At 36.4% G+C, this 27,384-nt stretch overlaps 1 protein-coding gene across 1 annotated transcript in view; it reads right to left on the bottom strand.

The window, feature by feature from the left end:
• The window catches only part of celsr3 (cadherin, EGF LAG seven-pass G-type receptor 3), a 42,940-nt gene that overhangs the window by 6,080 nt on the left and 9,476 nt on the right, over positions 1–27,384 (bottom strand). The window contains exons 3-28 of the mRNA XM_016524267.1: positions 23,175–23,512; positions 21,851–22,139; positions 16,705–16,927; positions 15,387–15,502; positions 15,128–15,216; positions 14,853–15,010; positions 14,571–14,734; positions 12,807–12,932; positions 12,469–12,638; positions 11,404–11,589; positions 11,020–11,130; positions 10,372–10,540; positions 8,108–8,249; positions 6,722–6,842; positions 5,189–5,372; positions 5,001–5,102; positions 4,811–4,905; positions 4,030–4,239; positions 3,733–3,916; positions 2,788–2,937; positions 2,532–2,712; positions 2,281–2,448; positions 1,496–1,502; positions 563–737; positions 373–485; positions 161–240 (exon numbers count right to left, since the gene is read on the bottom strand). Coding sequence (XP_016379753.1) covers positions 161–240; positions 373–485; positions 563–737; positions 1,496–1,502; positions 2,281–2,448; positions 2,532–2,712; positions 2,788–2,937; positions 3,733–3,916; positions 4,030–4,239; positions 4,811–4,905; positions 5,001–5,102; positions 5,189–5,372; positions 6,722–6,842; positions 8,108–8,249; positions 10,372–10,540; positions 11,020–11,130; positions 11,404–11,589; positions 12,469–12,638; positions 12,807–12,932; positions 14,571–14,734; positions 14,853–15,010; positions 15,128–15,216; positions 15,387–15,502; positions 16,705–16,927; positions 21,851–22,139; positions 23,175–23,512 — 4,051 coding nt within the window. The remainder of the gene's footprint in view (positions 1–160; positions 241–372; positions 486–562; positions 738–1,495; positions 1,503–2,280; positions 2,449–2,531; positions 2,713–2,787; positions 2,938–3,732; positions 3,917–4,029; positions 4,240–4,810; positions 4,906–5,000; positions 5,103–5,188; positions 5,373–6,721; positions 6,843–8,107; positions 8,250–10,371; positions 10,541–11,019; positions 11,131–11,403; positions 11,590–12,468; positions 12,639–12,806; positions 12,933–14,570; positions 14,735–14,852; positions 15,011–15,127; positions 15,217–15,386; positions 15,503–16,704; positions 16,928–21,850; positions 22,140–23,174; positions 23,513–27,384) is intronic.

Here is a 27,384-nt window from a genome sequence, read left to right as displayed (position 1 = left end):
GTATAAGAAAGAAATTCATACAGGTTTGGAACAATTTGAAGGTGAGTAAATGATGACAGAATTTTCATTTTTTGGGGTCACCTAAATAATATTCATTATTCAAGTTTCCCCTCACACTTTCCAAATTGATTGTTCCTGAACACATGCATGTTGTACTCACATCACGGGCAGCTTCTTTATCTCCTTCTGAGTGGGGTTACATGTCATACGCAGGACCATTAAAAACATCCCACCATTCATCTGTAAACAGAGAGAGATTTGTCAGTTTAGACAATCATTGCAGTACTTCACACATCCAGATAGAAAATTACAAAGACACATAAAAACACATAAATGGCACAAACAACACAAACACACTGAAGAGCAAAATACCAGGATGACGACGCTAACTGGTCCTGCAAAGCTCCACATGAGCTTATCGTACATGGAGATCCAGCAGAAATCTGGGTTGCCATACCCCTCTGGATCCAACCCAACTGCCAACCCTGCAACACACATATATGTCACAGAGCATAACTGCCTGAAAGTACACATGTGTGTCTGTGTGTGTGTGTTTACACACCTGTAATGATAGCAGGGACTCCCCAGCCAATAGCATAGTAGAATCTCATTGCTCCATAGTTGATGTTTCTCGCTTCTGTTTGCATACGGTAAATATGAAGAGCTTCCACGAACAGCCACGCAAATGCCGACATAAAGAAGTAATGGAGCAGAATCGCAACCACCGTACACAGGAACTGCACCAATCAAAGAGAATTAGACTGAATGAACCAGTTAGACCAGAGAATAGACAATAACAGCATATTGCATGTATAAAAAAACATTAGTTTTATACTACATTAAAATAATATTTCTTTCTATTGTGTTCTTGGCCTGATAAAAGTGGGAGACGCTGTGGCTTTGTTGTTTGCACATGTGTTCTGACTTATTGAGATGTGGTGCTCAGTTGGGTGTTGTGAGTTCAAATCCTGCTTAAACCATTTCCTGATCTCATTCCCACCACTTTCTGAATGCTATCTGCAGTACATGTCCAAAAAACAGAATCTAAGGTCTAAAATCAATACATGCCAGCAAAGTCAATGTTCGAGAGAGATGATGAATTATGAATGAACACATACTCTATCACAAACACAACCACATCCCAGTACAGCGGTTGAAATTAATTAACTCAGCAGTAACAGGCTTTTAGTGTGAGTGGTTTGCACTCCTGAGAATAACGTCTGTTAAAAATGGTGTTAACCTGCTTTAGAAAGAGAATTAATGTGTGAGTGTCTGTCTGAGGACGAGAGAGATACAGAGAGAGCGTCTGTCAAGAAAAGTGTTTAATAACGTCTGGTTCCCAGCTCGCTGCGTAGTATCAGTGGCTTTTGTACCATGTTGCGCTAATGGCTGAAATGTCAGTTTCTGAATGACAAATCATATTCAAGCTGCCAAGTGCTTTATCCTGACAATCAGCTCGCTTTCTGCTGAACTATTCATGATCTTTAATACCTGCTGTTACACTTGCCTTTATAAAAGCTTTAAAATATAAAGTGGGCTCTAAGCGTCTGAGACCACTTTAAAAATCTGGGACTTTTTTTATTCAGAATGGAAAATAAACAAAGCTGTTTTAAAACAAAGAAAAAGAACTGATCACATGATTGCGACAGTACAGATTTTAATGTCAAATAAATGCTGTTTTTCTTCTTTATCAAAGAATCCTGAAAAAAGGTATCACGGTTTCCACGAAAACATTAAAACAGTTGTATTAACTGTTTAAAAAAATTGATAATAATAAGAACCATTATTAATAATTGAGCACCAAAACAGCATATTAGAATGAAGTCTTAATTATTCCAAACTTTTGACCAGCAGTGTAATGTAATGGTTTGGTCAACCGATGGTGCTTTAAAGGGATAGTTCTCACAAAAATGACAATTTTGTCATCATTTCCTCACCCCTATGTCGTTCCAAACCTGTATAAGTTTCTTTTTATGTTGAACATAAAAGAAGATATTTTGAAGAATGCTTTTACTCAAACAGTTGATGGTCCCCATTGACTTCCATAGTATTTCTTTCCCTACTATGGAAGTTAATGGGGACCAACAACTGTTTGAATACCATCAAAATCTTCTTTTGCGTTCAACATAAGGAAGAAAAGTACACAGGTTTGGAACGACATGAGGGTGAATAAATGATGACAAAATGTTCATTTCTGAGGTGAACTATTCCTTTAATAGTGGTTTTGATTGTCCTTGAGACATGAAATTGAGTAAACAAAGACAGCGCACACAGACTTACGGGCTGCTGTGATTCCACTGCACACACAGTGGTTTGCTGCGGTTGCTGGTCTCCAGAAGACGAAACTCCAGCAGGACCGGAGTGTCCAGAAAACCCTCCACGAATGTCTGGTTATTGTACACAGAAACACTCACTACAGGCGAGTTCAACACAGGGTGTCTGGGTAACCTGCAGAGATGCACACGCATTGTTAGAAAGACAATCACACTCACAGATCACAGTGATCCGTGTGGCGTTTATCTCTTTCTAACCTGACGCCGCGACGGTCTGTGTGGTATTTAGGGGGAAGTGCGGCCCCTAGGCTTCGATAAATAAGGAGGATGACAATGGAGACCGGCGCCTCTTGCAGTGACAAAGAACGCCGCGCTGCTGTTGCTTCTAACGTCTGATTGGCCAACAGGTTCACAGGGCCAGCAGGAGATGGAGCTGAAACTAAACACAGATTTATTGCTCAATGCTTTTAAGCCTTGTAAATGGGTTTAAAGAGTGTATACATGTGATACTTACAGAAGTTGCGCTGTGACACTAGTGCAGTAGGGGGCAGCACAACATGTGTGTGAGCGTCCCAAAGCACTTGACCTCGGAACAGAGTACTGTGATACCGTGGAAATCGTCGCCGCACATGTGTGTGGTTGTCAACGCGATCCAGAGTCATGACTGCAAAATACAAACACACACATTGTGTGAACTACAGGATTCTTTTAATAGATCTGCTCTCTGTAGTGCTGCCATTTTTCTTGCTGATCCTGCCGGAGGTGCACACTGCAGGTGTTAGTCTCACATTGATCTTTCTCAACTTCACTTCACACTGCACATGACAGGTTATTTCCAATATTTACTTTTCCCACCATCAGCTGACTAAGACACTCTCTATGCTATGCTTGTCACAAACAAAATGAATATATACTGTATTGAAGCAACTTAATATGCCACCCATTATTTTATTAAAAAACATAAAAAATAAAATACACAAAAATATATAAAATACAAGTAATATATTATAAGTAATATAATTATTAATAAGTATTATGCCCATCACAGTAAAAAAAAGAATCAACAAATCATTTAATGATTAAATAAAATTTACTAAGATTTTTTTTTTTGATTGATATTTAAATATCCTTCATGAACAAAATATAAATAAATCAACAGAAATGCGTCAAAGACTGTTTCAATGAAACGCATTTTATCTGAAATCAATTTTCAGAGGTCGGTCAAGTTAATTTGAGGCTGACATTGCTCTTTTCACTCCCTCAAAACCCATCAGAAATCATTCTAAGATGCTGATGCTTATTTGCTGGACGAGTAACACGTCCTATTATGATCTGTATTTTCTTTGATTAAGAACAGCATTTATTTGAAACAGATTTTTTTTATATAAAAATAAGAATCTAAAAATCAATTAAAAGTAATTATTTCTTCTGTATGTGTTTGTTGTGTATTAATGCTGACCGATGTTTGGGGCGACGAGTGCCACAGGATTGAGGTAGGTCTGTTTCATGTTCTGGGCGAGTATGCGGGCGTACTGCTCCAACAGATCGGCCAATCCCGCCGCTCCAGTCGGACCTGAACTTTGACCCCTCCACAACGCAGCACTGCCCGGACCCAACAAAACACTACAGCCTCGCAACACATTCTGCAGAGAGAGACAGACCAAAGCAAGACGTTAATCAACTAGTCTTGTCAAGCTCAATCAAATCTGAATGTCAAATTTCCAGCTATTCATCAGTTCCCTAAGGTAATACACACCTCATTGAAATGTGCATCCTGAGTAGCTGTCAAACCGAAGCCTGACTGGAGGCTCTCAAAGGTCAGGAGGCGAGACAGCAGCCTCTCGGCTATCTGAAGGTCATTGCCATAGAGACGGGTTGTTGCCTCTGTGACATCACGAAGCTGATGGGCCAGTTTTTTCTCAATGATGGTGTTGAGTTCTGTCTCATTTCTTTCTAAAGCCTCCAGCTACACACACACACATTGAAAAAATGGTTATGTAACATAGACAAGCATCTCCAATACTGTGTGAAAGTTATGGATCTTAGGCCTGTTTCACTCATCCTGTGTTGACATATTCAATTCAATTCAGCTAATTTCTGCTATATTTACATTTTACATTAGCTTTGCCGTCACAACACGTCATACTCAAATAAAATTAAATAAAAAAATAATAATTTAATAAGACTGTTGTTAATCTAAAATTAAATAAATGTAAAATCAAATCAAAATGAATATGTATTTTTAATGTTAAAATGCCAAAATTCACTTTAAAATGGCACTTTAATAATATTATATATATACATATACACTATAGAAAGCATTATTCATTGGTTAATATATTATTTATTGGTTATTTAACCAATTCTATATTATTGAGCTCTAACAGGAAAATAAATATTGACAATTGTACATAATTTTAATATCAATCCATGCAAAATCTTCAGTGTAGGAACCCAGAAAAAGTTTTGGCAAAAAATGTATGCAACAGGCTTCAATATAGTAAATGGATAGTAAATGTGGCGGTATAGTTTCTCACGGCTGTGTTTAGCTCCACAAAAGGAGGAGAGGTGCAGTTGTACAGATCAGGGTCGAGCCATCCTCTCTCTCCATCACAGTGCCGAATCGCAGTTCCTTGGAAAAAGAGATGAACGAATGCATTAGATGGACTTCAAAAAAGACACATAAAAGACACAGATGTGAATCTACACACTCACTCACTCACTCACCAACTGATCCTTTGGGACAGGGGACAGCAGCAGGCAGGTTGAACTTTGTTCTGGGCCACCAGATTGCTGATGTTATGGTCTTCGGACAGCCATCATAGATTACTAAGAAAAGCGGGTGAGGAAATGATTAACGATTGTGGAGAGAACATGGAAAGATTAACAGTTGGATGAAGGGGTATTTACTGTACCTTCACAGCCTGTTTGTGTGACCTCAGCAAATGGATTGTCACACATGTTACACTGTCTGCCAATCACTCCAGGTCGGCACTGGCACTGGCCGCTCTCGGGGTCACATGACCTTGAGAAGGAGCCCACTGGATAGCAATCACATGGCAGGCAGACATCACTGCCCGGCCGTCGGTAATGAAACTCCTGACACACACAAAAACATCCATATTAACACATGCATTTTCAACACAAACTGATAAAAATCACAAAGCATAGTGATTATAACATAATAGCTAGAATAATAAACAAAATTCCTTCATATATTTCAAAAGCCTGATAAGATTGTGTGTGTTCATGTTTTCCTTTGGGATCGGAGTGTAATATACAGATAATCAAAAGCCTGATGTACAGCGAGAGGGTGAGTAAAGCTTTATTATAGCACTCCAGAGTGAGGAACACATTTCTCTAATCTCTTAATTACACTTAAACACACACACACACAAACCAATTAACACTTCCCAGACCAGCTATACTGTATGAACAATTCTATATAAACATGTGGGCATTCACTCCTATAAATAGTACCAAATCAAAAGAACATGTGTGAATTTGACTATAACAGTTTAAAGACTGGAAGGTATAATCTGTACATACTGGCAAAATGCATATGGTAGGCCTATACAGGAAAGTGCGATATAACATGCTACTATTAAGAGAAATTTGTGCAACTTCATAACCTAAAATACCTGTAGTTGTACAAATGAGGATTTCAATTTAAAGCTGTGGTGCTTTGCCAGGAAACTCACACAATCTCCAATTCCTGTTCTCACTAACCTCTCCATTATTTTGTATACTCTATATACTGTTTTAATAATAAAATTGAAAATAAAGTAAATGTGCCTATTAAATGTAAAATGTGTGTCTAAAAAGCTCTAACTGCTAAAAATGCATTGTCGATTCACCACAGGCTGATCCTGAGAAACTCTGTTTTTACTCTCCTGAAACTCTGAGAAGGTCAGGAACATGAAGCATAACGCTCCGCATGTTTATGAAGCTGCTGGTTGTTGGACAGTTTTACTGTAACTGCTGATCCTTATACTGAAACAGTATGTTTGTGTTCTTATGGTATAGACTGTATAGAGTACACTTGTGCTTGCCTTGTCTTATGTTACAGGAACTTTAAGAGGGTTTAGGTATCAAAACCAGCAGACCAATCAGTTATACAGATTCAACATTGAAAATAAGAAATGTTCTTAAGCACTAAGTCAACATATTAGAATGATTTCTGAAGGATCATGTGACACTGAAGACTGGAGTAATGGCTGATGAAAATTCAGCTTTGTCATCATTAAAATAGAAAACAGTTTTAAATTGTAATACAATATTACTGTTTTTGATCAAATAAATGCAGCCTTGGTGAGCATAAGAGATCCCAATCCCAAACTTTTAAACGGTAGTGCACATGTCTGATGTGAATCTGTGATTTTATTCATTTATTTAATTTTTTGGGATGTCCTACTCATTTAACATACAGTATAACAATATGCATGTACCTTGCAGTGGCAGTGTCCAGTGGTCTTATTGCAGTCGGTGTCAAAGCTTTTACTGGCTTCACAGTGGCAGGGTCCACATGTCGGGCTGCCCCACCAACCACGAGGACATTGCTGCTCAACCCTACAAACACACACACACACAGTTAGATTTTATCAAATACCTATGTATCTAGGGTAGATCTGACATGGAGAGCTAGACAGCGTGACACACACAGAGAGAGAGAGAGAGATGGAGCCAACAGATAAATGAGAGCAGATGAGATTGCCGCTGTTGTGAAGGATTTGGCTGAGCGCGTGTGAGTTTGAGGTAGGGGATGAATTAGGGTCACATGAGTCACAGTCTGTCGGTAAACTTAAGTCTACTTTCATCCGTTCAAAGCCAGCAAACCTTAAGCACACACGCATACATGCGGCTAAGAACAAATGCATCATTAACATGAACACAAACTTATTCGCCATACGCATCCAGTCTTTCAGATAAGCTTTGAACACTGGATTAGTGTGACAGAAAACTCTCACACATGCACACAAATTCAGCCGTAAATGTGAATGCATCAATAAAGTCTTTGTCCATCTCTCACTGTATTATCTTACTGGTACATTTTGCTTGTCAACTTATTAGAGATTATAGTCAGAATAAAAGTAACTGGGCTACAGGACAAATAAGGCATAAAGCGGAAATACTTTTTTTCCAGTATTTTTGTCTGGTTTCCCAGCAAAAACAGCCTAATAACAAAAAATGCTTTTTTTTTTTTTTTGAAAAGCAAAATTATGTAAGATAAAAACAAACTATATATAACTATATAAAAACAAACTATAACTTGAAGGCATCAATAAAGTCTTTGTCCATCTCTCACTGTATTATCTTACTGGTACATTTTGCTTGTCTATTTATTAGAGATTATAGTCAGAATAAAAGTAACTGGGCTACAGGACAAATAAGGCATAAAGCGGAAATACTTTTTTTCCAGTATTTTTGTCTGGTTTCCCAGCAAAAACAGCCTAATAACAAAAAATGCTTTTTTTTTTTTTTTGAAAAGCAAAATTATGTAAGATAAAAACAAACTATATATAACTATATAAAAACAAACTATAACTTGAAGTAAATTATTTTTTGTACCATATTAGAATTTTTGTCAGGTATAACCCTGACTAAATTCAGTTCGATTTCTGATTAAAACTAACTATAAAAAATGATTATTTATTATTTATATATATCTTCTTTTAACTATGTTTAGATATTGCTACTGAGCAGGACAAAAACAATATATACTATATAAATAAATAAAAAATCCTTTTTCAGCACATGTAATGATTCAGTAGTGATGTGTGTGTTCATTTGTGCTCATGTAATTGTGCATACATGTGGTGTGTATTAATGTATACCTGTGTTGGCAGTACTGTCCATAGTGATTGTCCTCACAGTCACAAATATATCCATGCGAGGAGCTGGGCTTCCTGTGACACTTTGCTTGATTTTCACATGGGTTCAGCTGACATGCATCCATACAGCTTTTACCGTAGAATCCTGTAAATAAAAAAATTTAAACTGTTACAACACAATATTTTTTCAATGTTAAAGTATTTTCTCAGCCATTCTTAGGTTAATTTCAGTGAAAAGTATAAACACTATCACAGAGTTTGCTCAACCAATGATGTGAGTTTGGGGCGGGGCTATCTGTTTGAGCGACCAATGGCAGATGTAGGGAGTGTTCAGGGAGCTGTTTGTATACCAGAAAGACTTTAAATGTGTCAAGAAAAATCAAGTTTTCTGTGATCTTTTGAGATTTCAGAGCTCAAAAAAGATTATCCACTAAAAACATCACATCAATTCAACTTCGACAGTCTGAGGGACACGTTTACCTAAAACAATGTGATGCAGGATGAGGCAGTGCCAAATATATTGGATATGACAGCAAACCCTCAGCTTGTTACTCATTTCAGGTGGCTTAAAGGCACAGAAGCAAAAAAACTGCCTGTTTAAACAGTCAAAAGGTAAAATAAAATATGATTAACATTATAGATGGATCTCAGGGGGAAAAAAATATGCAATAAAATTGTATGATACAATGAAATTCATCCTAGGTAATAAGGGAAAAGATACGCATGCCCCAATTAAATTTACAACATTGAAATTCACTTCAAAAGGGAAAAACAGCACACACCTCACATACATATTTATTGAATTTAAGGCATAAAACACACAGGAACTGAATGAACTGAAAGTATTTCACTCTCTACACAAAACAGCCAACAAAACAGCATAACCTTGATCTCTCCTTCACCAGAGTCATATAGAAAGCCTCCATCTGCACGACAAGTGATCAAAAGACACAATAACCCCCTTTCTCTCTCTCTCTCTTTTAGCAGGGAGATTCTGAACTACTGTTCAAAGGTGTGTGCAAACCTTATTAAGATGAATGAAGAAAATCAGAAATGGAATGCAATAATACAACCATATGCTCTTCTGATGAAGCCTTCCACTGCTTTGAATGCTATAGAAGTCACTACAACATTACAATAAAGTCCTCAGAAAAAGTAACTTTATTCAGCACACATTCAACTAGCATGCTGCAGTACTGAGATTTATTAAAACTGTTAAATTATGTATGGGAATCTAACCAACAACAGAGCAAAAAGGAGAGAGATATTTCTGTTCTTAAATTTAGGCACTCTGTGTGTGTGTGTGTGTGTGTGTGTGTGTGTGTGCGCGTGAGAGAGAGAGAGAGAGAGAGAGAGAGATGTTGTATGTGTGGGTTTACTCTACCAGGAGGAGGTCTGAGAAATTAATTCAGAGTTTATGAGGGGAGTCTTTGATTTCTCTTTCTGCACAGCACTATTAATAACACTGGGCTGATGCAACTTTAACGGTATGATAATGAAGTGAACGAGTCTGTATCTTCATTTAGACGTGATGGGAGCTCATACCAACACAAGCACTTATAAATGTATATCATGTACTCTGTGTGGGTGAACTGTCATGCTGTTAACAGAAACCACTGACATGCTCTATGTATTTTTATAAATACACATATAGACTGTACAGACGTCTGACACCACACTGAAAACTGAAAAAATATATGTGGGATTAAATAACTAATTTAGAAATAAAATTAATTTAGAAATAACATTTTAGTATACTGAATGTTTTAAAACAAAAAGAAAGAAGAAAGTACAATTTTGTGCTTCTAAGTATAATAAAAAAAGGAAATTTGTGATTGAGCATGTGAACTCCTTTGTGCTGACGGTAAGATGTTCTTATTTCACTAAAGCTGCTCTTTGGATCTTTCTTAACTCATGCTGGAGAACATGATTATCAATTTTACACAAATTTGTAGAGTTCATGCAGCTCGAGAGGTGATGCCATTAAAGCACACCTAACACTGAAATTTTCAATTCAACTTTTCATTAATATTTTTATTCTGATAATATAAATTATGATGAAAAATGCATTAAATTAGAAAAATGCAACATCGATCTTCACATAGACTTCTAAAATTTTAAACCCCATTGTATGTATACAAAGCATTTTGATTCTGTACATTTTGTATCCATCAATCATAATTCACATCTTACCTGGTTCACAAACACAGGTGTGTCGATCCCATTCATCGGTGCATTGGCTGTGGGCGGGACAAGGGAAATCTTACCTGGTTCACAAACACAGGTGTGTCGATCCCATTCATCAGTGCATTGGCTATGGACGGGACAAGGGGAGGAGTTACACAGGTTGCCAACATTACAGCCAGTCTCCACCTTGATTGTTCTGGAAGGGCGGGGCAATGCAGGGGAATCAGGACGCACCCCCAGACGCACCCCCTGAGGACACATACCAGAACATAGAACATATATATATATATATATATATATAGTATGCACACATAAAAAAAATCAAAAGCCTTGCTGAGCATCATAGACTTCTTTAAAAATACCCAAAAAATAAATGATTAAATTAAAATACTAAAAAATCGACAAATACAATTAATAATAATAAAATAAATTTTAAATAGTCTAATAAATTAAATAGAAGTAATTACTAGAATTGGGAATTTAGTTAGTAAATGCTTTGCTGACTGCACATTTGAAGGAACTTTTATATTATGTATGTTCTCTAAGTTCTCATTAATTATTCAACTAATTGTCTGCTTGCTAAAAACTAATGACACCATTAGGAATTCAAAACTACCAATAATTCATACATAACACAAGGCTGCAGAAGTGTGGTGAGCACAGTTGAGATCATATCAGGTTATTATAAAAAGAGAACGCAAAAATGACTGAGAGTTACATAGACGCACCTGAATGCAGCCACGTATACCATTTTGCACCTCTCCTGACCCTAAAACTCCACCTACATGTAGGTGCTTCACCTTTACACCATTAATCTCATTCCCAACAATGACTGTTCCCTGTGTGAGACAGAGAGATTTAAAGAGAGGCAGAGAAATAGATGGAGAGAAAGTGAGGTTATATTAGTTGATTTAAGTTATATTGCATGTAAGTCAGTGTTTAATCACTAAACCAGTGATCTGTGTTTGATTTGTAGTTTAATCCAGAAAGATTAGGATTTGATATTCCAATATTCCAGATTATGGATTACAACACGGGATTATAACAGTTAGTCAGCGACATAATAGGGGTTAGAGGACCACTTATGTGTGAGTGTATGTGTTTGTGTGTACCTGATACAGTCCAAAGTCCAGTCGGACTGTAGCAATATATCGAGTCTCTCTGCCACTCCTGACATCACGGAGCTCGAGCTGTAGGTCATGCCAGCGTCCATCACACACCTGAACCTGATCCAGTCTCAACCTGACCGGCCGAGTCGAACCCCGTGCCACAGAAAACACCAAATGACCCGAAACCACCTGGAATCAGAAACATACACACCAGGGTTTTTAATAATTAACCATTTCTCAATTTCAATGAATATTTAGGATATGAGAGCTATACTTGATCATCTAAGCATCTGGAGTTCAGCGCAGAATTGTCTACTTCAAAGTGCTATGGGACGTCAAGCTAGTTTTATTTAATTTACACTGTGCTTCTAGTGAAAATGTTTGTTTTCTACTCCAAAAGAGATCATGGTTTCCTTTCATCAGGTTCTTAATGATTTAAAACATTTCTTGGAATATTTGAAGGCAAACAAGCCCAGGTTTATCCTTAATGCCAGAGAGCACTAGAACAGTACAGCTTTTACACAGGAGGAAAAACTTGGTTTCAATCCTTTGATTCTACTTGCCTTTAATGAAAATGTCTGTCATGTTTTATTTAAATAAAGATCAAATAGTTATGAAAAATTTAGAAACTACAACTGAAACAACTGTAATTAAAATAAAAAAATGAAATAACTTCCTCTTTCCACCATTTAGATTATCTAGTAAAACATTTTAAAAATCAGTAAATCTTGACATTCAATTAAAATGTAAATACAATTTTATCAAATTTAAACCTTATGTAAACATAAATTTAAAAATTATCAAAATTAATTTTGCTTTGCTGGCCAAACATTTCACCTTATTGGCTACAGAAAATAAATAAATAAACAAACAAATAAATAAATACATTAGAACAAGAAATTAAGTCAAATAATTCAAAATGTCAATTTAAATTTATTTCTATTAGTAATCAGATGAAACATAGACTACAAATATGAAAGGGCTGAACTTTTTCTAGTGATTTCTTTTCCTTTCTGTGTGTATTACTGTGTGTAACATGTCACTCATTGTGTTTGTAAGTGTGTATACCTGAAAGATCAAGTTGGTGTACTGTCCAGCTTGAGCCTGCAGGAGAACCCCCTCTTTTGATCTGGTGCGGAACACCAGCCCCATGTACCAGGGTGTAGTGATGGTGACTTCATTCTTCAGGTCCCACCACAGCGCACTGTTTCCAAGGAAACGATGGGGGTGGGACATCACTGTGAAAGAATCATTCCAACAATACCGTCATCAGTGATGTCATCATGACATTAACATTTAGTAATAGTTCCTGTTTGATACTGGCATTCTGATTTAATATTCACTTAAAGATCAACAGAGAAATATTTTATGTATTTATGAGTTTTGTATTTTTATGTGGGTCTCACCTAAGCTGCAGTCCTTCCCTCCAAATCCAACAGGGCAGTCACAGGAAAACGTCTCCCAGCTCACCCTACATGTGCCGCCATTCTGGCACGGGTTTGATTTACAGAAAGGCAGTTTGGCACTGCAACCTAATACAGACACAGAGCATTACCTTACAACTGCTGCAGCCAATCACAGAAACATCACAATCCCCATAATAACAGCCAATAATAGGCCAAGAATAACCACAAATGCTCTCAAAATGAGTATACATTACACTACCATTCAAAAGTTTGGAGTCGTTAAGACTTTTTTAAAAACTCTCTTATGCTCTCTTAAAGTCTCTTATGCTCACCATTTATTTGATTAAAGATACAGTAAAAACAGTAAAATTGTGATCTATTTTAACCATTTAAAATGTATATACAGTTGTGCTCATAAGTTTACATACCCCTTGCAGAATATGCAAATACGTTGATAATTTTAACAAAATAAGAGAGCTCATGAGAATTGCATGTTATTTTTATTTAGTACTGTCCTGAATAAGCTGTTTCACATAACAGATGTTTATATATACTCCGCAAAAAAAAAAAAACAGCTGAATTTATAAAAATGACCCTGTTCAAAAGTTTACATACCCTTGAATCTTAATACTGTGTGTCATTTCCTGGATGACCCACGACTGTTTTTCTGTTTTGTGATCGTTGCTCATGAGTCCTGAGCAGTTCAATATGCAACTATTACAGAAGGTTCAAATGCTCACCGATGCTCCAGAAGGAAAAAACATGCATTAAGAGCTTTTGAACAGAACTTTTGAACAGAATGGATATGTGTACATTTTTCTTATTTTGCCTAAATATCATATTTTTTCATATAGTACTACTACTGCCCTTCAGAGGCTACAAAAGGCTCTTAATGCATGGTTTCTGGAGCATTGGTGAGCATTTGAACCTTCTGTAATAGTTGCATATGAGTCCCTCAGTTGTCTTCAGTGTGAAAAGATGGATCTCAAATCATAGTCACTTTTGAAAAAGGTTCAAATATGCAGAAGATGCTGGAACTGTGCAGGAGCTGGGGGATTTTTCTGAAGAACAGCAGGCAGTTGAACTGCTCAGGACCAACGTAGGATTCATGAACAACGATCATAAAACAGAAAAACAGTCGTGGATCAACCAGGAAACGACACAAAGTATTAAGATTCAAGGGTATGTAAAATTTTGAACGGGGTCATTTTTATAAATTCAGTTATTATTTTTTCTTGTGGAGTATATATAAACATCTGTTATGTGAAATAGCTTATTCAGGACAGTACTAAAAAAATAACATGCAATTTTCATGAGTGCTCTTATTTTGTTAAAATTATTAACATATTTGCATATATTTGTAAACGTATGAGCACAACTGTTTTTTAAAATAGAATTTATTCCTGTTATAGCAAAGCTGAATTTTCAGCAGCCATTATTCCAGTCTTCAGTGTCACATGATCCTTCAGAAATCATTCTAATATGCTGATTTGCTGCTCATGAGATATTTCTTCTTATTATAAATGTTTAAAACAGTTGTTCTGCTTAATATTTTTGAGGAAACTGTGATTTTTGGATGAATAGGAATTTTGAAAGATCATCATTCCATCATGTTTTTTTGTTAAATGTCACTTTTGATTAATGATTTTTGATTAATTTCTTTCAGACTTCCAAACTTTTGAATGGCAGTGTATGTTGAAATCATCTGAGTCAATCACAAATACAGGACGTGACTATCATCACACTGTAAACAATCACACACACCAGGTAAAGTGCCATTATTAGCGATGAATCCTGCCATGTCCACTGGTCTGTTATCAATATGCAGGTCTTTCATGCAGCCAATAAATTCTCTTGTAGTAAACGGGAAGTTCTCAGGCAGGTTAGGAACTCCACCCAAAAACAACGGGCCTGTCAGATCCAGAGACCTGTGAGAAAAAAATACAGAAGGAAAGAATGACAAAATTTGATCTCCTGAGCAAAATCAACACTTTTCACATGTGTGTGAACATATAAAGGTGTATATATTAGGTTGTGGATGCTCACTTTTTGCTGCTGGTCTGTCTTCCCTGTGCAGCACAGCTGTAGTTGCCGAGCTGAATGCCAAACCTCAGAGAAACAGCTGTGTCACAGTCATCTACGCTCAAGACTGCAACCTTCTCATCAGACGGACCCTGAACGTCACCACTCACACTGCGCTTTGGCTAGATACGAGCACAAATAAGTACACAAACACAAAAGCACAAGACTACATTCTGAATTCATGAAAACAACTGCTAGCAAATTAGGATGCAAACTGCTTCTTCAGAGGACTTGCTCACCTTGTTGTAGTAATGGATGTGAACGGTGTGCCAGTTGCCGTCACTTACTCCGCCAGGCAGGTATGGACTCACCTGAGTAGACGACTCACCTGTGCAAAGGTCACACAGAGATCAGAAGTCGACATTACAGAGACAAAATTTACACCACAACATAAACTGAATTATCAGAATTACCCATTACATTGTAGAACCATAGATTTGTCCAAGATTTATTTCAACTTTCTGAACACAAAAATTCCCTCTTTTTTTTTTTTTTTACCTGTGGAGTATTTAAGAACCATTTGTCCGTTCAGTATCTCCAAAGCAAGGAAGTCATGCTTCTCATTAAACCGACCGTTGTAGAAGAGCAAACCATTACTTTCCAATGTGGCAAACCTACAAAACACATTTAATTCTCATCAAAGATCTGGAATGACTCAGAACAGGTCCATTTAGAGTTAGAGTATAATGTGATGTCCGCAAACTGAGAAGAAGAGTACACTCAGCATAAAATGATCTCTAAAGTAATTCCGATCGATTTCCAGTCAACCTGGGACGTTTTCATAGCAAGGGTTCAGCAAACAGTATCCATTAAAACTTTCAAAGTCAAAAAGTATGCACACTCATAGTAATATTGATGGGTTCTTATATGTGTACTCCACATTTCTGTAGAGTAAGTTATTATTCATATAAATCTTTCATTAAATTATGAACTTTCCACATTTCAGCAGCAAAGCACCCTCTTAAGATGCATATAAGATGAAAGCCAGAATAACAATCTTTCTTTTTGCAACATACATTTATAGCTGGCATGCCTCTGGATGTCCTCTCTGGAGACTCACTTTAAAAAATCTTTTACTTTGGTCCAGACAAAACACTGACAAAAGGCCTGAGCTGTGAGAGAGATGGACCTTGTTTACGCTCCACTGAGCAAAGACTTTTAGATTTAAAAGAGTTTTTTATAGGACATGGTCAGTCTGTAAATTGCACACTGTAGCACAATGGTTATCTTTCGCGCAGAGAGACAAGACTTTAACCGAGAGAAAGAGTAGGATTTAATATTCTGGCGTGTCTAGGGAGATGAGAGAAGGCTGTGCCCTTTCTGGATGTGTTGATATTTGACCATGTTAATAAATAAAATAGCTCTGTTTTAGTCGCCCTGGAGATTACAACAAACAACCATTATATTACCTCTGTGCCACGGCAACCAAACCCTGACCAATCGCATCAAACACATGACCAGAAAATAGCACTCACAAGGGGAAGTGGAAGAAAACAAAACAGGATGAGAGAGAAAGAGAAAGAGAGTGCTAAGGAGCTTTTCTTATGAGAGAGCATGAAAGGAAGAGGAGAGAATATAAGAAAATGATCACGGAGGAGAAAATTTGATTTATGATATTTACACATTATAAAATATTTCAAAGTGTGAGTGAGAGTGGGTAATATTTTATATTATTACTATTTTAAAATAATTTCTACTATCTGAGAGAGAGAAAAAACTCTTAAAATCCTAAATCTAATCCTAAATGGTCATTTCTGTCATAATTTTGGCCTTGACATGACCTAAGAATAAGATCAGATAACAGGTGTGTACTCACGAGAGAGAGATGGAGAGGTGGAATCGTTGACGGAGCCCCCTGAACATCATGAATGATTTTGGCGGGAAGGATCTGGTGGTGACAGAGCAATATGGCTTCTCATAACCTCCTGCAGGACACTCACACCTGAATCCCCCTCCGGAGAGCTCAAGACATGTACCGCCGTTACGACAAACGCCTGCCACACACCGGCCACCACGCCGGTCAAACTCACACCGTTCGCCTGAGACGGACAGAGAAAAAAGGACATTTAAAATACACATACACATGACAAAACAAATACACATGCACACGTTCATATACACTTCAATTCAATCGTACTCCATTAAAGGTGAAAATTGTACTTCACTGCATGCATCAGCAAATCTCAAAAGAAATATCAATTTTTCATAATGTACATTAAAACTTGATTACTAAATTCACTTACAACATTTAAAATGTGTTTTTTTATTTTTTTATTTAGACAAACACTTTTGAATTTTACTATCAGACATTTATCAGTTATCAGTCATAACATGAAAATAATTCAAGGCTTCTTGGTATTGACTAGAATTTTAATATCAGTGAGTTCCTATTTCTGAGTAAATGCTTTGACTGAATCTAAAATGTCATGTTGTCATGACTCAAAATCTGTCAAATTGTTAACAATTTCCTATTTTGATTAAATTCAAAATGATTTATAAAGTTAAGCTGTTCAAGTCGGCATGAAACTGAAATCTATGGAATCCTCTGATCTTGGACTTCTTTGCTTAAACCCCTTTCTCACAATGCAAGCTCACAGTCAGATATTATTTTATTCAGACCACAGTCAAATTATTTTACAGGTTGAGAAATACAAGTTACTAAATGACAACAAAAGCAGCAACAAAAATTTACATAAAACTAGCAAACATTCCAAAATGCAAACCTAATAATTATTCATGCCCTAGTGCATGCTGGGAATAGAGAGTGAATGGGACCAAACCACAGCAATTTTTTCTAAGTTCTATTTTTACTGAATCCAAGTATAATTTCACACAGCTTTATGTAGAATATGAAGAGCTAGACAAGGCAAGTTTATTTATATAGCACATAGTTTATTATATAGCACATTTCGTACACAATGGTAAATCAAAGTGCTTTACATAAAAGAAAGTAAAATAATCATTAAAAAAATGATTATTAAATTTTGGCACATCCAACTGTTAATTTCATCAATGCATTGGCAGAGGGAGTCAATGAACATTAATGACTGTATTTTAATCAGGAACATTTGGATAAAAATCCTATAAATTGTACCATCACTGTATCAGCAGGGGTCTAGCTTATGCACACACATACTTTGTTAGCGATGTGTAGAAGCTCTGTAAAAACCTGTAGACGGGAATGTCCCAGTGGACCAATAACAGACACACACATACACACCCACACACACACACACACACACTACATAAAGCAGCTTGTTGTTTGGGTTTTGAAACATCAGTAGATCCTGCCCTTAGGCTTTATGATGCTGAGCCAAATGTGAGCCAGATTCTGGCGCTGTGATGTTCCAGCATTGTGTTGGTGAGCCTCTGGCAACGGTTAAATAAAGCACATTAATGTGCATGCGTGTACAAACCTCTGGCATAGACACACATGTAGACATCTCCGTCTCCCTTTAGTGGGAGTGTGAAAATACTGCCTTTAAAAGCACTTCCAACTTTGACCCACCACCACAGAAATACATATAGACACACAACCAAATGCCTTAGGACACACGTATGGACAGACAGACACCACAGGCAAACAAATCATTAATGTTTACACGATAGTAACTGCTCACTGCAAACCAGCCACAGATACACACACACACACACACACACACACACCAAAACCCTCAAGACACATGGACTCATGGATTTAGAGAAGCTCAGTCCAGCCTTAATCCTACTGGCTACTTAAACTGAGAATTATTTGCATATTCAACGAGAGGTATTAGCATATTCATCATAGCTTACAAACATATCACCTGCAAAGGGAAAAGGATTTTAGCGCACTTTCCTCTTGACAGCACCAGACTGAATATTCAAAAGCCATATAAAATAAGTTGCTGTGCCCAGAATAAAAATATATATAAGCAGGTCACAGGCCTCTGAATACCAAGTGAACTGAATTTTTCTAACTAAAATCATAAATTAAACAGGACTTTCTTCATAAGGAATAACTAATTCCTTTGATAAATTAATTTACTTTCTAAGGAGGCATCAAACTATCTGACCAATGTCCACTTGGGCTAAAGACTGCATTATAATTTAAGTTAAATTGCAATATTAAATCTACAATCTAATGGGTTTAGTTAAATTTAGTTAAATTTAACTAAACCCATTAGATTGTAGATCTACTGTAGATTTATTCCACTAAAATCTGATTATATTTAGTCAACTGAAACTAAACTAAAACCATTCAGATTACTAAAATATGACAAACTAAATGGCATTTAAGTCTAAGTCAAAATGAAATCAAAATTTGCTGTCAAAATGAACACTGCTAACAACCATCCAACATTCCATAGCAACTGAATATTCTCGTGACAAACTTATCTATAGATCTAAAAACATTTTTGTGGGGAGAATGTATGTATATTCTGCATAATTACATGGTTTCTTGTCAGTAGTGGTGCTGACTGTATAATGGTGTTCCAATTTTGCAAGATGTATCATTTCAATTTAATTAAATGGCTTTTAGGAGGTTTTATTATTATTAATAAATATAAGTCTCATAATCCCATTTCAAAGTGTATGCCCCTGGCCCTTGTTAAGCCATATGAACTGTCTGACATGAACACAAGCAATTCTGAGAAAACATTTCACACTGACTGCTCCTGCTCTCAGTGCACGCACTGACACACATTCAGAAACCTACAGCAATTTCTTTAAACTCCTCAACCAGACCTGCCAGAAACACACACACAAACAACACGAACATAAACACAGCATGCTGAAACTCAAAAATACAAGCAGCCCCTCTGTGTTCATTGAGGTATAAAAGTTTTCATCTTAAAAGTCCAAAAACAAACTAAGAAAAATAGAACTGTCTTCACATATCCACAACAAATACAAGTGATGGCACACAGAGATGTTCACCTACATAAGCATTCAAGCTCAGTTATCTACATGGACAAAAGATGAGCTTTTAGGTACACACATGCTCTCAAATACACACACTTACACACTTAAACAAATCTCCATTGATTCTCAGTTGACTCACTTAAAATCCAGCAGGGAAAGGCTTTAAAACCCTCTCTGCAAATATCTCTCCATCTTTAGTCTCTCTATCTTCAGTCTCTAGATACTTTTGTCCTTTTATATTTGTGTCAGGTGCTCGCTCTTTCTCTTTTCCAGCTGTTCACTTCCTGACTTGCTTTTAAGAGCACTTTTCCCTCTTTCTTCCCCTCTTTTTCTGTTTCACTCTCCTCCCCGGTACCTATCCACTCCATCCCCTCAGAATATTTGGTAATGTATTCTCTCCCCTTCGTTCAAATGATGTTTAATTCATCAAAGCTATTCTTCTCCTCTTGGGCTAAACCACCCTCTCTACCCAACCCCCACCACACACATGGTACGGCCCTCGGGGGATCCTGAATCTGCCCCTGCTTTCATCCTTCCGTTGGATTTCTTTTTCTCTCTTTCACTTGCTCTCATACTGCGGCGCTTGTATTACTAAGAGTTGCTCATTTAACTTCAGACTGACTTCACTGCTGAGAGTCTAGGTCTGTTTAACTCCCATGGCCACACATATACACTGAAAAACAAACAGGTTAGCAGTTAGTCTCAGCATCAGATGGTGCGCCCACAGATCGCTCACAGCTCCTTCACTGGCCATCTGATGCATATTGCACAGAAAACTGGCATCGTTTGATTGGCAAGATGCTGCATAATTTTCAAGTGCTTTTTTGGAAGAACTAGAACTGGATTTGGAGACACCAAAGACGCTTATAGCCAGAGCTGGGTTAAAATATTGATTTTCCCATTACTTGTGATATTCCTTTGAAAGATCTTAATATTGAGTCTAAAAATCCCGAAATTGATTGTTCACAGCAAGACTATTTTTTTTTTAGCAAGTCTGTTTTTAGGTCAGTCTATTTTACCCATATTTGGAGTCCAAATGCATGGAGGACTAGGAGTGATAATTTAGATATTAAGAAATAAGAAATTACTCCTTTAAACATGAAAAGAAATGAAATGCTTTAAAATGTAGATAAATAATAAATTAATAAATCATGTTTAAATTGAAAAAAAAAATGGACACATTTACAGCCATTTGCTTTTCTTTGTCCATTTGCTGATTGCTTTTCTTTGTTGTTTTGTCAAATGCTTTTCTTTATCTATTTGCCAATAAAGTAAGAAAAAAAACGTTTGGAAGTTCAATCATGGGGGCAACAAACCAACTTTTGACTCAGGCTTAAGAGCAACCCATGTGCCACTCAATTTTTAATAATTTTACACATAAGAAAATTTTTTCATAAGAAACACAATTTAAAGTTTATATCCATACAGTTGGTATCCACAGAGCGGTTTTTGATTATAGATTTTTATATTTGACAGTTTGACAAAAAATTATTACATTAAATTCACATTTTTGTAATGTACCAAGCAAGAAGGATCCTCAAATAATTTATAGCATTAGCTGAGAGATAAAAAAAAAATGAGAAAAAGAGAGACATTCAAAACTGAATCAGAAATGAATCCAATCAAATCAAATTTATGACAGTTTGTGAACTGAATTGGGAATCTGTATCTATAACCAGTCTAACTCCTAGCATCAAATCTTCAAAAGACATTCTGTGCTGTTCTGTCTAACCACACAAAAAACATCAAATGCCAAGGGTTTTTGGGTTTGTTGGATCAGTGTGTCAACCTGTTTGTTGCCGTGTTGTGTTGGGCAGCATGAACATGACAGTTTTTATTTTCATCATTCTACTGTACATCCAACAGCCAACTTTAGTACACATTTGAAATGTTGCCGCTTGTTTTGGCAGTGTGAACCAGCCATAAGTGGGCGATTCTTGGCCAGAATAAACTGCAAAGTGCCCCAGATGTTCTTTTGCAAGTCCTTGCAAGACTTCCCCTCATCTAGAAAGACACAATAACACATCTCTTCCTGAAATACACAATCGCACTCTCACCTGTGTAATCCTCTCGGCAGATGCAGGTGTAGCCTCCCTCTCTGCGAGCGCACACTCCTCCATTCATGCAGGGGTTTGAGTAACACAGGTTAATTTCAATCTCGCAGTAATCTCCCGTAAATCCGGCAGGGCAGCGGCAGCGCAGCCCTGTGATGGGATGGATGGGCCGGAACAGCGTGGATGGGGAGGCGATAAAGGGAGCGGAGCTGTTGAAGCGGAGAACGCTGATGCATTTCATGTAGTTCTGACATGGTTCACGTAAACACACGTTATCATCAAATGGGAGAACCTGCCGGAATACAAAATACAGCGTCAGAGAAGTGTGAGTGTGTCTGTATGTTTGTGTGTGCTCTAAAATTTGATGGCCTCCAGTATATTTTGCTGTATGAATATTTGAATATGCAATACACCAAAACAAGTACGGAGGACTACGAGACTGCTTTTATTTAATTGATACATTTATGTGTTTTTCAGTTTATAAATGCAATAAAAATGTATTTAAATGTTTTAATAATTTCTTATATCTTATTTCCTTTAATTACATTTTAAATGTGAATTGAATAAATAGCATTAAATGCATCTTTTTATTTTCTCCATTTGAGAAGTTTATTAAGGATATTTGGGGTCAGCAAGTTTTTGTTGTTGTTGTTTTTTTGACAAAAAAAGGACATTTATAATGTTACAAAATATTTATTTTCAACTTTCTATTAACCAAATAATCCTGCAAGAAAACATATTATGGTTTCCACCAAAATATTATGCTGCACAACTGTTTTCAACATTGATAATAATAATAAGAAATGTTACTTGAGCAGCAAATCAGCATGTTAGACTGATTTCTGAAGGATCATGTGACAATGAAGACTGAAAAAATGACTGCGAAAATTCAGCTTTGACATCACAAGAATAAAATTACAATATTTTAAAATATATTAAAACAGAAGACAGTTATTTTAAACTGCAATAATATTTCACAATACTACTGTTTTACTGTTTGGCCAGCATAAGAGACTTCTTTCAAAAACATCTTTAAAAAAAAATCTCACTGACCCAAAACTTTGAACGCTAGTATAAGTTTATTGTTTTATTCATTTAAATTTTTATTTTTTTTAAATTAAATGATAATTGATTGATTTATTTCATTTTAATGGTTCTCATCGTGCTTAAAAACACTTAAACGACACTTTAGAATGTATGAATGCCATTGTTTTATTTTACAAAACATCAAAACTATCAATATTTGACATTTCTATTAGATTTGATATATTCTTACTGTATCTAATGATCTTCACGAGGCAACTGAGTGTGTGTATATGTGTTTTACCTCCATATGTGCAAGGGCATTGAGTCTATGTCTGTTGAGGTACAGCTGCTCCTCCAGAGCCTCCGATGGGAAAAACTGCCCTCCCGGCAATGCAGCGGAGAAACTAACGTTGAGCACCTTTCCTGCATCTGCATCCGGCTGCACGTTGAACACAAACACATCATCAGGAGAGACTGAAAGCACGGCTGACACCCCTTCCAGGAAGTGAGTGAGCAGCGGGGACAGGAAGTGCTCCTGGGACATGTTCTGGAGTCGTACAGTGATGCTGCTGCTGAGCATCTCCTCCGTAATGATGAGAACCCGCAACACACACTGAGCACTGATGCTGTGAATGCCATCTGAGAAACAGACAGAGACAAAGGAAGATGAAGTGAGTTAGAGAGCAACAATAAACTTGAAAACTACAAGCCTTGTCCTGTATCACAGTATGTGTAAAAGCAGTCAAATCACTTTAGTTTAAGTTAAGTGATAAGAACATGGCTGACAGCTCAGTCACAACATCACTTCAGCTTCTGTCACATAGCCTATGTTTTACTCTACTGCAATCTGAAACACTTTAATAGTATCTGTGCGAGTTGTACTCCTCCAGAGGTCCATCTGAACATGTGAAATGAGTCAGGTTGGTGTCAGTGCAGCCTGTGATATCATCTACAGCTCACTGACTGTGAAATTAGCAACATGCTGCGGAGTGAATCATGTGTCCATTAAATGCACACATACTTATGCTCATACACGCACAGATGCACTCAGTACATACAACTTAGGAAATACACACAGAAAGTTTAGAGCTGAAAAGAGAGCATGCTGGAAAGACAGAGGGATAAAGGAAGAAAAAAAGATTCAACAGATATTGTGTAAGTGAACCTAATGAAAACATGCCCAGGTTACATTTCACCCCAAAATCAAAAGAAGACATTAGGTTTTGTATACAGAAAACTAAGTTGATTTTTAAAACTTTTTTTTAAACATGTTATTATTTTCATGGTGTTGTGAACAAACACGCTACCAACTGATCAGACCTTTTGCTTTGCGAGCATTCTTTCTAAATGGTGATTCTCAAGATGCTTATTAGTGTAAAGATACATTCACATTTACTGTTGCACAATGAAATTTCACAGGCAAAATCTAGTAAATTCGATAGGAATCCATGCGATTGAAAAAATGTGAAAAAAAGAGCAAAACATTTCCCAGCACAGATTCAGCATTGAAAAAGTTTTTCATTTAAATTTGCCACATTGACCAACTTAAAGCTCTTTGGTTTTAAAGTGACTTCTTTGTGAGCGGTGCTTTGCGCATTACTACACTATTGACAGTGGGCAATCAACTGTTTTGTCAGCAAAACTTTGCTAATATGACTGTGCTTTAAATAGATAGTCCACCCAAAAATGAAAATTCTGCCATTATCTACTCACCTTCATGTGAGTAAAAAAATGGTTTTAAGTCAGTTATTTCTATCTTTCGATGTAGTGTGTCAGTGGGAAATATCAGTTTACATTTCCGAACATTCATTTTGCCATTAATTGTAATAATCCAGTGAGATTTTTGTTTGCACAAGAAGTCTGACAACAGCCAGTGCTTTACTTTCTTATGTAAAACACAAATGAAGATATTTTGAAAAATATTAGTAACTAACTGACTTCCATTATATAGACAAGAAAACTAAAATTGTTTGGCTACCAAGATTCTTCAAAATATCTTCTTTTTTATTGTGCAAAAGAAGAAAATGGATATAAGTTTGGGACACCATGAGGGTGAGTAAATGATGACAATTTTTTGGGTGGACTATCCCTTAAATACTTCAATACAATAATTTATTTACTGTAATACATTTTTAAATTTAAATTAGCATACATTTAATCCAAACACTATTATGATGCATAAGTTAGGCCTATATTGAAATAAAATGTCATTGCCAAAATATCTAAATGGTCCTAAAACTGGCCTTGCTTTTCCTTTGAGAGGATAAAATATTTACTTTTGGGGGTAAATTATGACCCAGACAAGTTCTTGACTAGCCTCCTGACATCCAGCTGTACACATTCATATTTGTTTGCGTTTAAATATTACAGCCACTTGTTGTGAATTTGGACCATTTACCACTTTTTGGGCTGTGAGTCCGAAAATACACACCATTGTACGGTACTATTATCATTAAAGTGATCACTGAAGCATGCAGGAGTGCTGTTTCTGTTTGAAGATCTTTAATACTCCAGTACCACTAACACCAGTCCAAGCAATTCTGAATCATGTTATTCAGTATATCCATGCTGTTTACACAACATTGATGACATTTTCACAGTTGCCTTTCCATTTTCTAAATGATTTTCTCTTGCATGCATTAAAAATGTTTTGGCTATAAAGTGCATGAAAACAGTCTTGGCAGCAAGTCACTCTGAAGTCGATTTAAATTGAGTGAAAGAAAATTACACAGAGAAGAGGAAATGATTCAGCAGAGAGTGAGCAGGAGAGAGAGATGGGGTGAGGGGTGAGGCTGCTGGAGGCTGGTAAGGAGGAGTCAGTAATGGGAAAGAATAAAAGCACAGAAGATAAAATGAATGGGGGAGGGGAGAAAGAGAGACGTTAGATCATAATGTCATCCCCTTAAAAGTCATACCTTTCATGCTGATAAGCATTTCTTGTAAAATATACCATCCATCCCCCACTTCTGTCTCTCTCTCTCTCTCTCACACACACACACAGACAGAAACAAGACGTTATTTAGACTCAACTACACCTTATTCACTGTAAAAATTACGGTGACATGACTCAGGTATTCCGGGATGGTATATTGGTGCTTGTACATTTTATAACTTATAACCATATATTTCATGCTGCATTCTTTATATATTTAAACTATACCAAATCTCCTTTCCACCTTAAAATGTTCTGATAATCACCATAATAATAAAGGTGGTAAAACAGAAAACTGTATGATTTTCATCTTAAGTGGCCTGTCCATAAAACAAGGACACTGCTGAAATATTGTCCAATTACATGGAAAATAATTTATAGATGGTGCACAGAGTCATACATACAAAGACAAAACACAGTCAGGGTAACAGACATAACACTAAAATAATGTGTTAATTAAATAACATCCAATTGAACACAAACTCGAATGTACATTATTGACAACAAAAATGAGAAGAAACAAAACTATTTAAATAAAATTGAATTATAGTGATGTGTCACACAGGGATTTCTGCATGTTCTTTTAGATTTTTTTGGTTTGTTTTTATTGTAAATTATATGGTAATTTATCATTTTACTTGCAAAAAACAGACATTTAACTATATATCACAGTAAAATTACACATAATCTGATGTTAAACGATTTTACAGCTTTTCACAACTTTTAACTAATAAACAGGTATTTGCTGCAGCATATATGTAATATAGTTTTTCTTTTCAGTAAAATTTACAAACATTTTTACAGAGTAGCAAAACAAAATTCCAGAATTAACAACATATTTCTTATTCATATTTCTTATTCATTGAAAATTTTGACATTTCATGAATGAATTTTTTTTTTTTTAAGCAGATCCATTCAATTAATCCGTTGGTCCGGGTCACAAACTGGTCTAAATAATTAAATCACAAATTGGTGTAATGCAATTCTCAAGTTAATTTCGCTAACTAAATAATGTTGGTTGCAACGGTTTACTGCTCACTGGAGGATAAATAGTTAGTGATTAAACAATTAAAATTTCGGTCCGTATATAAGTTTGAAGTAAATAGGACAGAATTTCCTTTTTGGGTGAACTGTCCTTTAAAGAACCTATAATCCTGATTGGCTCACCACACCAAACACTGTTTGCATGTACTGCTTGTAAATTACAGTTTAGCTCAAAATATTTAAACAGTTTTCCAAAGTACTGAAGTGTTTGACTCAAGTTGTGCTGTTATAACATGGAGAAATAAAGTCAAGCAAAATGTGTGAGCGTCTACAAGAGGACGAGAGTCGCGGCTTGAAGTTTTTAATGTCACTGGATGTCTCAGTGTCTAAGGAGATTATATCCTTCTTTGATGAAATGCAGAGAGAGTGTGAAATGGAAAGAGCGAAATAGGTTAGAGGAGGAAGGGTGGAGGCAGGGAAGCGGGAGTGTTTACATAGATGCCAGAAAGATGAAGGCAATATCAAGCAGACAAGAGATCCGGGAAAGTGTGTTTGTGGGAAAGACTGGGATGAGGAAAAGACGGATAGAAAGAAA

The sequence above is a fragment of the Sinocyclocheilus rhinocerous genome, unplaced genomic scaffold (genome assembly GCF_001515625.1).
Source record: "Sinocyclocheilus rhinocerous isolate Xijiao unplaced genomic scaffold, SAMN03320098_v1.1 scaffold2645, whole genome shotgun sequence".
In the NCBI taxonomy this organism is placed as follows: Eukaryota; Metazoa; Chordata; class Actinopteri; order Cypriniformes; family Cyprinidae; genus Sinocyclocheilus; species Sinocyclocheilus rhinocerous.
The sequence above is the reverse complement of the archived record's forward strand: the minus strand, read 5'-3'. Positions and strand labels throughout refer to the sequence as shown.